Source organism: Chelonoidis abingdonii, unplaced genomic scaffold, assembly GCF_003597395.2.
Source record: "Chelonoidis abingdonii isolate Lonesome George unplaced genomic scaffold, CheloAbing_2.0 scaffold0002, whole genome shotgun sequence".
Lineage (NCBI taxonomy): Eukaryota > Metazoa > Chordata > Testudines > Testudinidae > Chelonoidis > Chelonoidis abingdonii.
Window position 1 is genome coordinate 33,024 of NW_027424263.1, and position 13,290 is coordinate 46,313.

The window sequence follows — 13,290 nt, forward strand, 5'->3', positions numbered from 1 at the left end:
CTGCTCTGACATATTATCATAAATCAGGAAAACTAAACGACGCACAAAAACCAAATGAAGACTGTTTTGCCAGGCCGTATCCTTGCCTCTTTGTTACCACGTTTTGTTTGTTTCATCACTAATTGGCAGAATTCATTCTTCGGCAGTAGGTCTTGCAGTAATCAGTGAGTTTCTATGTAGGTGTGGCTCAGGCCTAAATGGAGGTGCAGATAACTCTGTTGCTCTCAGGTGCCCGGCTTTGAGGTCTGGACAGGCCTCCCCCCAACCAACTCCAGGGACTGCTCCAGGAAGGAAGTGGGCTACGAAAGTGAGCTTGCCTCTCTCTGTTCGTTGCATAACCCACTTACTGTCCAGCATGCCGTCCTGCAGTGGGGAGCCGGCAAACAGGCACCTGGGTGCTTCCCGCAGCTCAGGGCCAGGTGCATTGCCTGCCCAGCATTGGAGGCCCAGGGCAAGTGCCTTGTTTCTGTCATGGGAGATGTGGGTACTGTAGCTGCGTGGCTTTGTGGGACACGTTAGTGTGTTGGCCTTTATTTATTTTTCTCTTGATACACCCAGTTCATGCGCTTAGCACAGGTTGTTTTATAGCAAGGACAAAGAATTGCAGTCCGTAAATCAAAAGCGATGGTGGTGTAATTATAAGCACGGGCTGTCTTGCAAAAAGAGGTGTTAGGAGACGCTGTCGGAGGAGGAAAGCATCCAACATGTATTAACCCCAAAATCCCAGCTAATCCGTTTTGTGACTAGAGCAGTCTATTCCCGGCTGTTGTCGTAGGGGGACTTTACAAATAGTAAATAACAAGAGCAGCTTCCTCTGGAGAGGGAATGAGAAGGGCGACTGCCACTCCTCTGGGAAGCTGTCGTTGCTCTTTGGGAATTCTCTCTTTAAACTCGAGCAGGGACATACGTCTCGTCAATGTTCTGCAGGGGCGGTTCCCAAGCCTTGCTCAGCCCAGGCCACCAGGAGCTCGAGGGCCAGGCCTACTGATCGCTCTCAGCACCCTCATCTAAAACAGAGGGGTGATCTTCAGACGCCGCATGTCCCAGCATGCAATGCTCTGCCTTGAGCCCAGCAGCCCAGGATGCAGCACTACATGCTGGGATCGGTGGTGTCTGCAGATTCGTGTTCAAGATGCAGAAATCCAAGACCTGGAGCGGGGTTTGAACCTGTTGCCGCTGGCTCAGCCGTGAGCCAGACTGACCCTGTCCTTTAGTCCTCAGCCTTGGCGTGTCTCCTGGTCAGTATCGCTCAGTGGGAGTGCTGCTGTCTGTCTTGGGCCTTCCAGGCTGTTTTGGGTGGTGCAGCTCTTACAAAGCAGTGGCTGCTTACAACCGACAGCTGGTTAAGCCCAAACCAGAGCTGGTTCATGCTTGTTCCCGCTCGCCTTCACGCCGGGCACCAATGCCTTCCCCGCTACGAGACAGCCTAGCTAACGGAGCCTACCTAACAGATTATCAGTGGCCTGTGAGTAATAGACTCCTCATTTAGTTTTAATACATTTTGCATAGAGAGCAATCAACCTTCATCAGTCTTAAAGATGAATTGGCTTAGCCAGCTAAATTTTAAAGATATTAGTCCGACAGCAGCCACATAAATCATAACATTTTCTTAATGATGGTAAAATTAAAATATACTCTTGCTTTGAGAAGCCGATGAAGCCTTCCTGTTCACAGACCAGATCCTCCCCCAGAATTAAAGGGAAGCTTAATTGATGTGTTTTTTAGCCTAAACAAACCCAAACAGCCCTGCTCGTCTTGTGCTGCCATTCTGCGCCTCTCTCGGTGAGGTCTGGATCCATTGGTGCGCCCATCCCTGCCCCCACCCTGTAGCCCCCCAATAGCTTTGACTGAAGAGCTTGACAGTAAGAAGATGCCGAGTGCTCCCAGGCACCGTCTGGCCAGGAGCATGTATAGTTACAGTCGAAGGTGTTCCCAGAACAGTCAGCAGAGCTGACTCCTTATGGTGTGACCCTAGCAACAGTCCAGGCCAGGACTGCACTGTGTGGTGACATGCTGTCCTGTGGCACTGCCTGGGGCAGGAATACAGGAAGCTGGCACGAGTGTGGCAGGCTTGCAAAGGACTCCTGTCTTGGCTAGAGAGATGATGGCCCCGTGCAGGCCTTAGAGGTGAGGCGAGGCCTGGTGCCCAGGGCTTCAGTGAGGTGGAAAATATGTAGCTACAGAACTCTGTGCCAAGAGAGAAAACAGATGGAAAGAATTGCAATTCCTTGGTGATGGGATAGCAATGATCTGTTAGATCATCCAGCCCATCTCCCGGGGCAGGGGAGCGGGGTTTACCAGTTGTCCCACCTCATTTTGAAGCTCCCAAGTGATGGGATAAACCCCACTTCCTCTGTTCTACAGCCTCGTCCGTCCTGCTGTGCAGTCTGCCGGGTCTCCCTGTCCCTCCTTGTTGTGCCCGTGTGAAGCGCACTGAATAAAAAGCACATCTCTATTCACTTTCTCCACACCAGTCATGATTTTATAGACCTCAATCATATCCTCCTTAGTCCTCTCTTTTCTAAGCCAAACAGCCTTAATCCTTTTAGTCTCTCCTCAGATGGAAGCTGTTCCATGCCCTGGATCATCTTTGTTGCCCTTCTCTGCACCTTTTCCAGTTCCACTGTATCCTTTTTGAGGTGCAGCAACCAGAACTGGACACAGTATTCAAGGTGTGGGCGCACCAGAGATTTATCTAGTGGTGCTGTGATATTTTCTGTCTTATGTTCTATCCCTTTCTTGATAGTTCCTAACATTTTGTTCACCTTTTTGACCACCACTGCTCACTGAGCTGAAGTTTGTGTAGAACTATTGATGGTGACTCCCGTATTTTCTTTCTTGGGTGGGAACAGCTAATTTAGAACCGATCATATTTGTATATTTGGGATTATTTTTTCCCAGTATGCATTCTGCACTTATCGATGTTGAATTTTACTAGCCATTTTGTTGCCCAGTCACCCAGTTTTGTGAGATCCCTTTGTAACCTCACAATCTGCTCTGGACTTAATTATCTTGAATAGTTTTGTGTCATCTGCAAATTTTGCTACTTGCCTGTTCACTCCTTTTTTCAGATCATTGATGAATATATTGAACAGCACTGGTCCTAGTACAGACCCCTGGGGGACCCTGCTATTTACCTCTCCATTCTGAAAACTGACCATTTATTCCTGCCCTTTGTTTCCTGTCTTTCACTCAGTTACTGATCCTTGAGAGGACCTTCCCTCTTATCCCATGGCTACTTAGTTTTCTTAAGAGCCTTTGGTGAGGAACCTTATCAAAGGCTTTCTGAAAACCCAAGTACATTATATCCACTGGATCCCCCTTATCCATGTCCTTGTTGACTTCCTGAAAGAGACCAAAAGATTAGTGAGGCCTGACTTCCCTTTACAGAAGCCATGTTGACTCCTCCCCAGTAAATCATGTTCATCCATGTGTCTGATCATTCTGTTCTTTACTATAGCTTCTACCAGCTTGCCTGGTGCTGAAGTTAAGGTTACTGCCCTGTAATTGCCAGAATCGCCTCTGGAGGCCTTTTTAAAAATCAGCATTATTACGTTAGCTACACTCCAGTCATCTGGGACCGTCCAATTTAAGCCATTGGTTACGTATCAGAGTTAGTGGTTCTGCAGTTTCATATTTGGGTTCCTTCGGACCTCTGCGTGATACCGTCTGGTCCTAGTGACTTTAGATTTGTCACCCAATGAGGACAGCTCTGATGTCGGAATCTCCCCCACATCGTCTGCAGCGAAGACCATTCAGAGAATTCATGGAGCTTCTCTGTAGTGGCCGTGTCTTCCTCAAGGGCTCCTTTAGCACCTTTGTTGGCTAGTGGCCTCGCTGTCTGTTGGGCAGGTTTCCTGCTTCTCATGTACTTAATTTTTTTTTTTACTGTTAGATTCTGTGTCTTTAGCAAGTTGCTTCTCAGATTCTTTCTTGGCCTGGCCGATTCTATTTTACTAGTCAGAGTTTGTGTTCCTTCCTATTAGTTTAACTAGGACTGGATTTCCAAATGTTAAAAGCTGCCTTTTTGCCTCTAATGGCCCCCGTGACTCTGCTGTTCAGCCACGGTGATGTTCTTTTGTCACTTGACTGTCTCTCTTGATTTGGGGTGTAATTGAGTCTGAGCCTCTCTCTGGTGGTTTTACAGAGTCTGCATGCTGCTTGCAGGCTTTTTACCCTGATGATGCCTCTCTTTAATTTCCCTTAACTAGTGTCCCCGTCCGGGCGCCATTCCCCTTTTTAAAGTTAACATGTAACTTTGCGTGCTCTGCGTTGGTCCGGACTTGCCCTGAGGACCGTTTCAGCCAGTTGCCTGTGGCCCTGTGACAAGATGCATCATCGTGTTGTCTGTGAGCCCCACGCTCCAGACTGATGTCGGCCCTTAAGACAGGGAAGGAAGACAGGGCACGGGTGACTCTCTAGGTGTCGCTCCCAGTCTGTGGTGCAGCCGGGAAGTGAACCCCGGTCCAGTGTCCTGCTACCCTGCTGGTGTGTGTGGTGATCGCCCTGATTATTTCATGGTTCCTGGCACATCACTGAATCATTCCTCGCTTGCTGACAACCTTGGGGAGAGCATGGAGATGGAGCTGGTCCCTTCTGGGCACAACTCGCAGGGTCTGGGTGGGAAGCGTGCCTTGTGTTGTGGGGCCCGAGCCCACCCTGGCTGCTCTCCTAGCACTGACAAGGGATGGGAGGCACCATGGACTTCTCAGCAAAACTCCCCCGGTTGAGAGCTTGGCTGGCCCCTGGGGGTGTGGTGCTGGAATCCTGTTCTTGCCCGGCGAGTTTGGGCTGCTCGTGCTCTGATAAATGTCTGGTGTGGGCAGAGAGAGGCCAAAGGGACTGCAGCCGAGACTCTGCTAAGTGTCTGCGTTCTCCCTCCTGCGGCCAGTTCCGGTTCCCTTTCAGAGCTCACATCTGAGGATTTCGCACTCCCCTAGCCCCTTAGCTCCAATGTAAATGTGTGTTCACACTTCCGCCAGTCAAGTAACTGTGCTCTCTGTCTCTCCCTTTGTTATAAAGCCCGCTCTGTAAATGAATCCCACAGGTCTGGGGCTCAGCAGGGACAAGGAGAAGTGAGTCTGTTAGCGCATGAGTCTAATCAAGGCGGCAAAAGTGAATAAAGTAGGGCAGCATTGCACATTAGCTGCTGTGTAAATGAGCCCTTTGATGGGCTGGGCTCTGCGGGAGAGGGTTTGAAGCCAAGAAGATCTTTTGTTGTTAATTCAGTGACATGTGGAAGCTGTAAAACAGCGCGTCTTGCACACACACACAAGGGAAAATAAAAGCCCTCACAACCAGGCTTTTCAATACCTGCCCTCAGACCTAGTCTGAAAACTTTCAGCCCGTCTCCCTCTTCTACCACTTGATTTTCCTTTCTCTCGCTTGCTTTCTTTTTTTCCCTGCACTATAAAAAGCAAAGCTCTCTTGCCTTTTGAACTAGATGGCTGTGAGTGAGGGCTAACTCGGAGCTGTGTGGCTCTGTTACCTTTGTGTTCCAGATGAAACTGCCAAGCTCGGTAGGACAGAAGAAGATTAAAGCCCTGGAGCAGATGCTGATGGAACTTGGAGTAGGTGAGTAAAGGGGGCATGCTAGAGAGAAAGAGACACACAGCGCAAGCCTTTGTCGTCTAGATAGGCTATTTTTTCCCCTAGTAATACAGCCAGTTTCTTAAATAACAGTATGTGAATGGGTTTTAAAATAATATGTTATGGTGTTTTTTTTTTTTTTTAAAAAGGGCAAAAGCCAGAACAAGATGCGCAGGGTTTTTTCCCCCCTCCCAGACGAAAACTGGTGCAAAAGGGCCTTTGTCTCTCTCTTCTTTGGGGCTTTTTTAACCATCAAGAGTGGCAGCCCAGCCCAGCACTGCGAAGGCCAATCTCAGCCGTGCCTGCGCAGTGTGCCAGGGGTGTGCTGCATTGTTCAGGGGTGCCCGGGCTCGCTTTCAAGCTTCCTTTCCTCCCAATTTACTGCTCCTGGTGGCAAGTCCAAAATGTGTCTGGAGCTGTGCAGCTCCGTTTTGTAGCTGGCCTGCTGGGTGACTCTCCGGCATGCCGCCACTGAGTAAGCACACATCCCTCGCTCTTGAACTCTGGTGGCTTCACAGCAGAGAGACGCATTCACTTAGCACATACAATGCGCAGTCATCGCTAGGGGTGGCCGGAGCGCAGCCCACAGAGTTCTGTGCTGTGCCCGGCTGCTGAAATCCATTCACAGTCGCATCCAGAGTGACGACAGGTCCCAGCACGCAATGTTCCACCCCCAGCCTCCCCCAAAAAAGCAAAGTTTCCGAGGTTTTGGAAGAGGTCACTGAGCATCCCCAGTAACTATATGGCCTAACCATTGTTAGTGTTCAGGCTTCATTGTCTGTGGCCTGTTGTTGTGCCTCAGAAACAGCCCTGGCTATGGGCAGTGCTAAAGGCCCTTGTCACAGGGTCCCCCGTGCCGCGCTAGCACTGCCAGGCTGGTACCAGCAAAGCCCCCCTTCCTGCCCACAGAATCAAGGTGTGTCAGTTGTTTTTCCAGCTTAAAAGAGCAGATGCTAACCAAGGGAAAGCCAGGGGTTGGGGAAGGGAGGGAATGAGAGCACATGAGGGACGCTGGGGTGGGGTCAGGGTCACAGGCTTCAGATAACTTCAAAGGAGCCTCCTGAGGGAGGGCAGGAGAATGCTCCTGCCCCTGCAGCTGGCGGGACAAGGACAGTCCTTGGCTGCTGCCCAGGGGCCTGGTGCATGCAGTCTCTCAGGGCTTGTAGCGAAGGCCCCATTGCGGCTGAGCCCTGTTGTTGCTGGGCCTGTGAAGCTGGAACGGAGCATGCCTCCGGCTCTGGAACGGGAGCGCCACCTGAGCTCTCGGGGCAGCCTTGGGAGCCATCGTGACCAGCCATTGGCAGAGGTTCTGCACCTCCGCCTTCCCCCTCTAAGGCAGGAGTGCTCCAGCATGGTCGCACGCGAGGGTAACGTGGTGCAGGGGAAGGAGCCCCGCACACAGGCAGTGCTGCATGGAGAGGGATCTGTGTGTGGATTTTCTCTCCCTTTCCTGCCTGTCAGGCACTGCTCTTCTGAAGTTGTGAGCTCTTCCTAGCAGGGCTCTGGGCGTGAGGTGGTGACGTGGGAGCTCGGCTCGTCCATAAGACATGGCTGTAATACAGGGCCATAATGGGCAGCAGCAGAGTGAGCCCCAGGCCAATGGCCTCAGTCCTGCCCTGGAGGAAGAGGGGACGTCAGTCCTTGGCCTCCACCGACAAGGGGACCAGCTGGGGTTTGTATTATCAACACCTGTCCACTGGGAACTGGCCTGAGACCAGGTCCAAGGTGGAAGCCACGGCCAAGTCCTCCTGCCTGGAGTTGGATCTGAACCAGCGTCCCGGAAGCGAAAGGCTCCCGGGCCCCAACCTGGCTAGGGCGCTTTTAACCCCTGGGCCAGAGCCCTCAGAGCTCTCTGGCCCTGTTAACTGCTGTGAAACCACTGGCTGGGAATGAGGCCCCTGCAGTGGGCGTGAGGGTGGGATATGGGGTGTCTCCCCTCTCCCAGGGCCAGGGTGTCCAGCTCTGAGCTCCCTTTGCTTCCCCAGATCTCAGCCCCATGCCGACGGAGGAGATCGTGCAGATGTTCAACGAGCTGCGGAGTGACCTGGTGCTGCTCTATGAGCTCAAGCAGGCCTTCGCCAACTGCGAATACGAGCTGCAGATGCTGCGGCACCGGCATGAGGCGCTGGCCAAGGCGGGCAGCCTTGGCCCCGTCGGCATGGAGGGGGCTCGCGCAGACGGACAGGCCGGGCTCAGCATGGAGGAGGGCAAGGGAGACGCCAAGGACCAGATCATTGATGTGGTTGGAGCACCACTGACCCCGAACTCGGTGAGTAGGCAGATGGGGGCGTCTGGAGGGGGCTCCCCTTCAGGTCTGCTCCAGGGATTGCATTCTGAGCCCTGTGGGGGCTCGGCCCGTCTCTCCCTCCAGGGAGCACAGCGCCCCCTTTAACCTGGGCTCCAAGTCTGCTCTTGGTGTGCTGACCCCATGCCCAGCACTGCCCTTGGCGGCGCACGTGGGCCGGCAGTGGTTCCTGCACCCTGCATGAGGAAGGCTGGCATTGCAGGGAGTTGGCAGAGGCAGGAGTGGGGATGGTACCTACATGGTACTGTCCCAGGGAGCTCCCCTGCAAGGTGCAGCCCCATCAGGGAGGAGGAGCAAAGGCAGGCGAGGGGCCATGAGCTGTGGGCCGTGGACGAGTTCCAGAGAGCTCCAGTGACGCCCAGGGCCAGGGGGCATGGGCAGGAGGGAGGAGTGTGAAGACCGGAGGGGAGGAGCCTGTGGAAGTGCTGAGACAGGATAGCCAGGGCACTGAACGCCTGGGAAAGCCGAAAGTCAGGTGCATGCCCTGGCAGGGGCTGAGCAAACAGGGTGTCTCCCCACAGCTCCCCCCCGGTATGGAGTCCTGTGAACGATAGGTGTCCCGCCCCCAGAGGACAAGGCTGGCTTGCCCTGTGCAGCCCCGAGCGCTGTCCGACATGCCCCGGGCTCAGCCGTCGATACACTGCCCCCGGACCGGTACGACCTTCCCTTTTCCAAATGGCTAATGTATCGGGGCATCAAGAACACCTTATCTGTCAACGACAGAGGTGACACATTCATCTGGACTTGAGTAATGTCCTGTTCGCTTTTGACAATCTGGAGTTGTAAAGCAGCGTTCCGCTGAGGCAGGCTCATGTTTGCCGAGGAGTCTCCTGAATTCCTTCGCTGCGTTCAATCTTTGTGGGAGCGTGAAATCTCGACCCTCCCTGGGGTCCGGGAAGGGCAAGGCTGCCGCCATTCCAGGCGGATTCACAGCACACTCACTGTCCCCGGAGACCTCACAAGAGTGTGTGTGGTGGGGGGCGGGCGGGTTTGTGTATCTCCAGCCGCATTCTGCCTCGGTGCCGCTGCCTGGAATTGCAAACAAAGAGGCGAGGCTGGCAGCATGGAGAGGGTTAAAATGACCTGGTCTCTGGCATATTTGAAAGAAATATAATCACGTTAATTCACTGCAAGGCAAATTCAGTACCTAAAGGGCCCCTATGTTAAATACAGCTCTGACCTTTACCGTCTGATTACACAAAGACGACACAATTAGATTAGTCCAAGACAAAAGGTCAAGCGCATTCACACTGTGACCATTTTATGCTACCTTTGGAGGGGAAAAAATTACATCCCAGCTGGAGGGGGGTTTGGAGAAGGAGCAGGCTTGTGTTGCTGCTCCCCGGCAGGCAGGCTGCAGGTGTGCTGGGCGAAGGCGGACCGAGCACTTCACTGTGTCTGTCTCCCATGCCCACCGCTGCCAGCCCTCCCCCGGCAGGGTGTGTGCTCGGGGGCTGCTGGGGCCCAGGAACCACCAGCCGCCAGCGGAGCAAGGTTTGGCTTCATGCTGGAGATGCCGGAGCATGGCCACGCAGGCTGACTCCTGCTCCTGCAAGGACTGCACCCTCCACGCAGAGCAGGCAGAGCCGGCTGAGCACCTGGGGCCGGCTCCACTGCTTGGCTGGCGAGTGTTCCAGGTACCAGCCGGCCTTCCTGTCACCTAATGTCTATATTCCAGGAGCATCCGAGGGCCCTGCTCTGAAAGGGGCTGTATGATCGCTGCAGGAGGCACGGTCCCTCCGCATGAAGTGAGCTCCCCGAGCCAGCACATCCTGGGGAGCTGGTTGTTACTGTCCCCATGCTGCAGCTTGGGGAACTGAGGCCTGGGGCAAGGAAGCGACGTGCTCAGGGTTTCACAGTGAGTCGGTGGCAGAGCACAACCCTGACTCCCAGCCTGGCACTGTTCCCAGGGCCACCCTTCCTCCTTGGGTGCTGAGCATTCGCATGGAGCCTGGCAGCGCCGCCAAGCTCAGGGACCGGGCTCAGAGCCCAGCGCTGGCTGCGTGGAGGGACCCCTGGGGCTAGCACTGCCATCCCCCACTGTCAGACGTGACCCTGCTCTCAGCTGTGAGACATGGGCCCTTGGCCCAGGCAGAGCCTTCCTTTCCGAGGCACTGGCTCAGCTCACCTGTGCGTTGCAGAAGGTGGAGAGGGGGCTGCAGGAATCCTAGTGGGAGTTCCACCCCGCACCCACTTGACAATGCTGAGGTGGTCTTGCCCTGGTGTCCCATGGGCAGCAGCCAGTCCTTGGCCCCTGCAGCTGCCCGGGGCAGTGTCTTCCCGCCATGCGGGAGCTGCTGTGGGTTAGCTCAGGGAGCACGTTGCAGGAGCTCTCGGCTCTTTTGGGGTGGGCAGCAGCCTGTCCTGCACGGGTGCTTTGTGGCGAGACACTGGCCTAGTTGGTGGTAAGCCTGGTACCAGGGCAGCCCTGCTGTATCCCTCCAGATTCCCTACCACTCCAGCGTGGCCGTGATGGGCTGGTGTCCAGCTCCAGCCATGAAAGCCAAACCAAGGTCCCCCCTGTGCTGTGTGTTGCTGACCCAAGAGGGACTTTCCTGCAGGCCTTGGGGAGGTGAAAGGTGAGCCGAACTTGGAACAAATTAGTTCCAAGCAGAAGTTCAGCCAGTTACTCCAGATTAGAACCTTTGATTTGTGCGACTCAGACTCCACTCACTGATCCATAATGAGTTGACTCTCAGAATTCGTCCCTTTGTTCCCGAGCTCACAAGTCAGCCCGTTAATGGGGAAAGGAAAAGACCTTGAGTCTAAGAAGTCTTGGATTCAGAGTCGGAATTATTTGACTTTTAAGCTTCCTTTATCTGAACTCCTGCTGACTTCTTGTTTTCTGAGCCGGTTTGAAAGCTAGAAGTTACATTGTTAAGATCAATCATTCTTTCTTTCCAGATGGAGTTCTAATATCTGCCTCTTTGTATATTGATAGAGACGTTACATCTAGCCCAGGCTGGGTGTATATAGCCCTTTTCAAACCCTTCCTTGCCATGAAAAGCAACTCGACTTGTAGGCTCGTGTAAATGATAATGTCAAACATTTTTTTTAACTAGACAGTTCCCGGTATTGCCCAAGGCGATTGGAAGAGCTGGGCCACGCACAGCAAGAGGAGGGTGATTAATATCACTTGGTGACACATTTGAAAGATGGGGCTTTTGCCATATACAGCTGATCAGATGCACATGCTCTTCTCCATCAATTCCATGCCCTGCCAGCGAAGCCGCCAAGCCCCGACTCCTTTCTTTCCAGGCTGGGCTTTGGTTTTAAATGTGCCTTTGGGCCTCTCCATTGCCAAGGATTTGATCTGATTTTTGATAGGGCTTCTATTCACGCCATTGGACAAGTTCTCGGACCCTTGAATTTCTCTGATAATGGAGCCTTATGAGGCAGCCGGGCTGAGGCCTCTGAGGAAACCTCATGTTGTTTTAATGCTAAGCGGTGCAGATTGCCCTCTGCTGAGTGCCCCGCCCAGACGGAGGTTCGCAGGGGGTGTCTGCTGGGGTGAGGGCAGGTGAAGCTCCCCCGTCACGTACGACTGGCAGTACACCTCTCTTCTGCCTCCCTTCCCGGGCTGCTGGCTCACCAGCAGTGCCACTGGAAGGCTGGGGGGGTGTGCAGCTGCCGCTGCTGCATGTGCCTGTCCGGCCCCTCTGCAGCCGGCCAGGACATGCGTTGGGGGTAAGCCCCAGAGCACAGGCCCTGCCAGTCACCTCACGGGAGTGCCACATGCTGGTGCCGAACCTAGGGGCGGGAGTGATTGAAAAGACAGGTTGGCTCAGCCGGGTGATGCTGTGGGGCAGGACTGAGCCTGTAGCCCGTGCTCCCGGCCTTTCACAAGCCCAAAGAATGGGCTCCAGGTGCTCCCCGCCCCTGAGGCTGGCCCTGACCTGGTATTTAACCTCTATTTTCCTTTGGTTCATTTGATCCCATCCCTCCCTGTTGCCCCCCACTGGGCCCACCCTAGACGGTTCCTCTGGGAAGGAAGGCTGGGCTGGGGCTCGGGGAGCTGGGTTCACAGTGCGAGCCAGAGTGAGTCACTGGCTCTGCACCTCGGTTTCCCCTCCGTACCATGGGGATAGCAGCCCTGTCCTGGGGCAGGTGTGGATTGGGAGCTCCTTGATGTTACCCGTCCTGAGCTCACTGCTTCGGTGCCTCAGACAAGCTGCCTCGAGCCCTCCCAGACGGTGCTGTTTGCTGCAGCAGTGTAGGGTGTGACTGCCCCCCACCCACCGGCTCTGGGGTGGGTGGCGTGTGCAGCCCCGGGAAGCAGTGGCCTTTGGGGGAGCCCGGCTGCACCAGGCTTCCGTGCTGGGGCTCTGTCCTGGGCTGCAGGGGTCTTGCCTGCTGCCTTAGTGCAGGGCACTGGGCCTTGTTCCCGGGTGTGGGCGGCACTGCCTGTGCACCAGGGCTCTGTCATCACGTGCTTGGGCTCTCCCGTCCTGTTTCAGCAGGGTACGGAGCAGCCCCAGCTGGGCTGGAGAGCCAGGCAGCATTGGCCATGGGGCTGGGTGTTGTGCAGCATATCCTGCATCGGGGCTGCCAGCCGGGAGCCTGTGTCCCTTGGGAGGGGAATTTCCTGCCTGCCACGAGTGGGCTCGGCCTCCCAGCTGCACACTGAGGCTGTCTCGCGTGTGGCTCTGGGCCCGATGTGCTGGGGGCCCCAGCTTGGGCCATGGTGCAGCGCCCCTGGGCTAGTGAGCCGCTGGGTGCGTTTGCTCGGTGGCACCCACTGAGCATGCTTCTCTTTTGTTTCCCGTCTCCCTTGGAGCAGAGAAAGCGCCGGGAGTCGGCCTCCAGCTCCTCCTCCATCAAGAAGGTGAAGAAGCCGTGAGCCCCGTCGGGTCAGCACCAGGCCGCGACAAGAGACTGACTGTGGGAGCCGGGCAGGGAGAGGCCTTGCCTGGGGAAGGAATCCGGCTGGGGCTGTTCCCTTCCCAGCACTGCCGGCCCCGGCAGGGTGATGCTCCGAGGCTGCAGGGAAGCTGAGCGGGCGGATGGAGCCCTGCGAGTGGCCATGGTGGGGACTGACATGCTGGATTTGTGTGTCCGTGTAAATACAGCCTTGTTCCACTCCCCAAGTCTGTCGTCATTAGCCTGGGCCATGGCATCACTCGAGCCGTGACCCCTTGTGCCCCTGGGGGTGACCAGAGCCCTGCTGAGCTGTGGCAGGGAGGGGCAGTTCCTCCTGCCTTGCCCCCTTGCCCTGGAGTCCTGGCTTCCTGTCCCCTTGGAGCCGGTTCCACTGAGGTGCCTCCTGCCTGTGGCCATCCAGGCAGGGTGGGGCGCAGGCTTGGCGCCTGGCTCCTGGCATGGTTGAGGGGGAGCTGGGTGGCTGCAGGCCCAGGGCTGGCCTCAGCCTCAGCCCCTGCCTGGCTTGAGCCTGGCTA

General features: G+C 55.2%; 1 protein-coding gene across 3 annotated transcripts in view; it reads left to right on the forward strand.

Annotated features, from left to right (window-relative positions):
* DMAP1 (DNA methyltransferase 1 associated protein 1) overlaps positions 1-12,973 on the forward strand; it is a 44,353-nt gene extending 31,380 nt beyond the window's left edge. Inside the window, exons 8-10 of one of the 3 annotated variants that reach the window (XM_032765590.2) lie at positions 5,502-5,574; positions 7,575-7,858; positions 12,672-12,973. In XM_032765590.2, coding sequence (XP_032621481.1) covers positions 5,502-5,574; positions 7,575-7,858; positions 12,672-12,734 — 420 coding nt within the window. In that variant the 3' untranslated portion in view covers positions 12,735-12,973. Of the gene's footprint in view, positions 1-5,501; positions 5,575-7,574; positions 7,859-10,956; positions 12,500-12,671 lie in introns of those variants that run through there. The other 2 variants (XM_032765591.2, XM_032765589.2) reach the window with 2 other exon arrangements.
* The last annotated feature ends 317 nt before the right edge of the window (positions 12,974-13,290 follow it).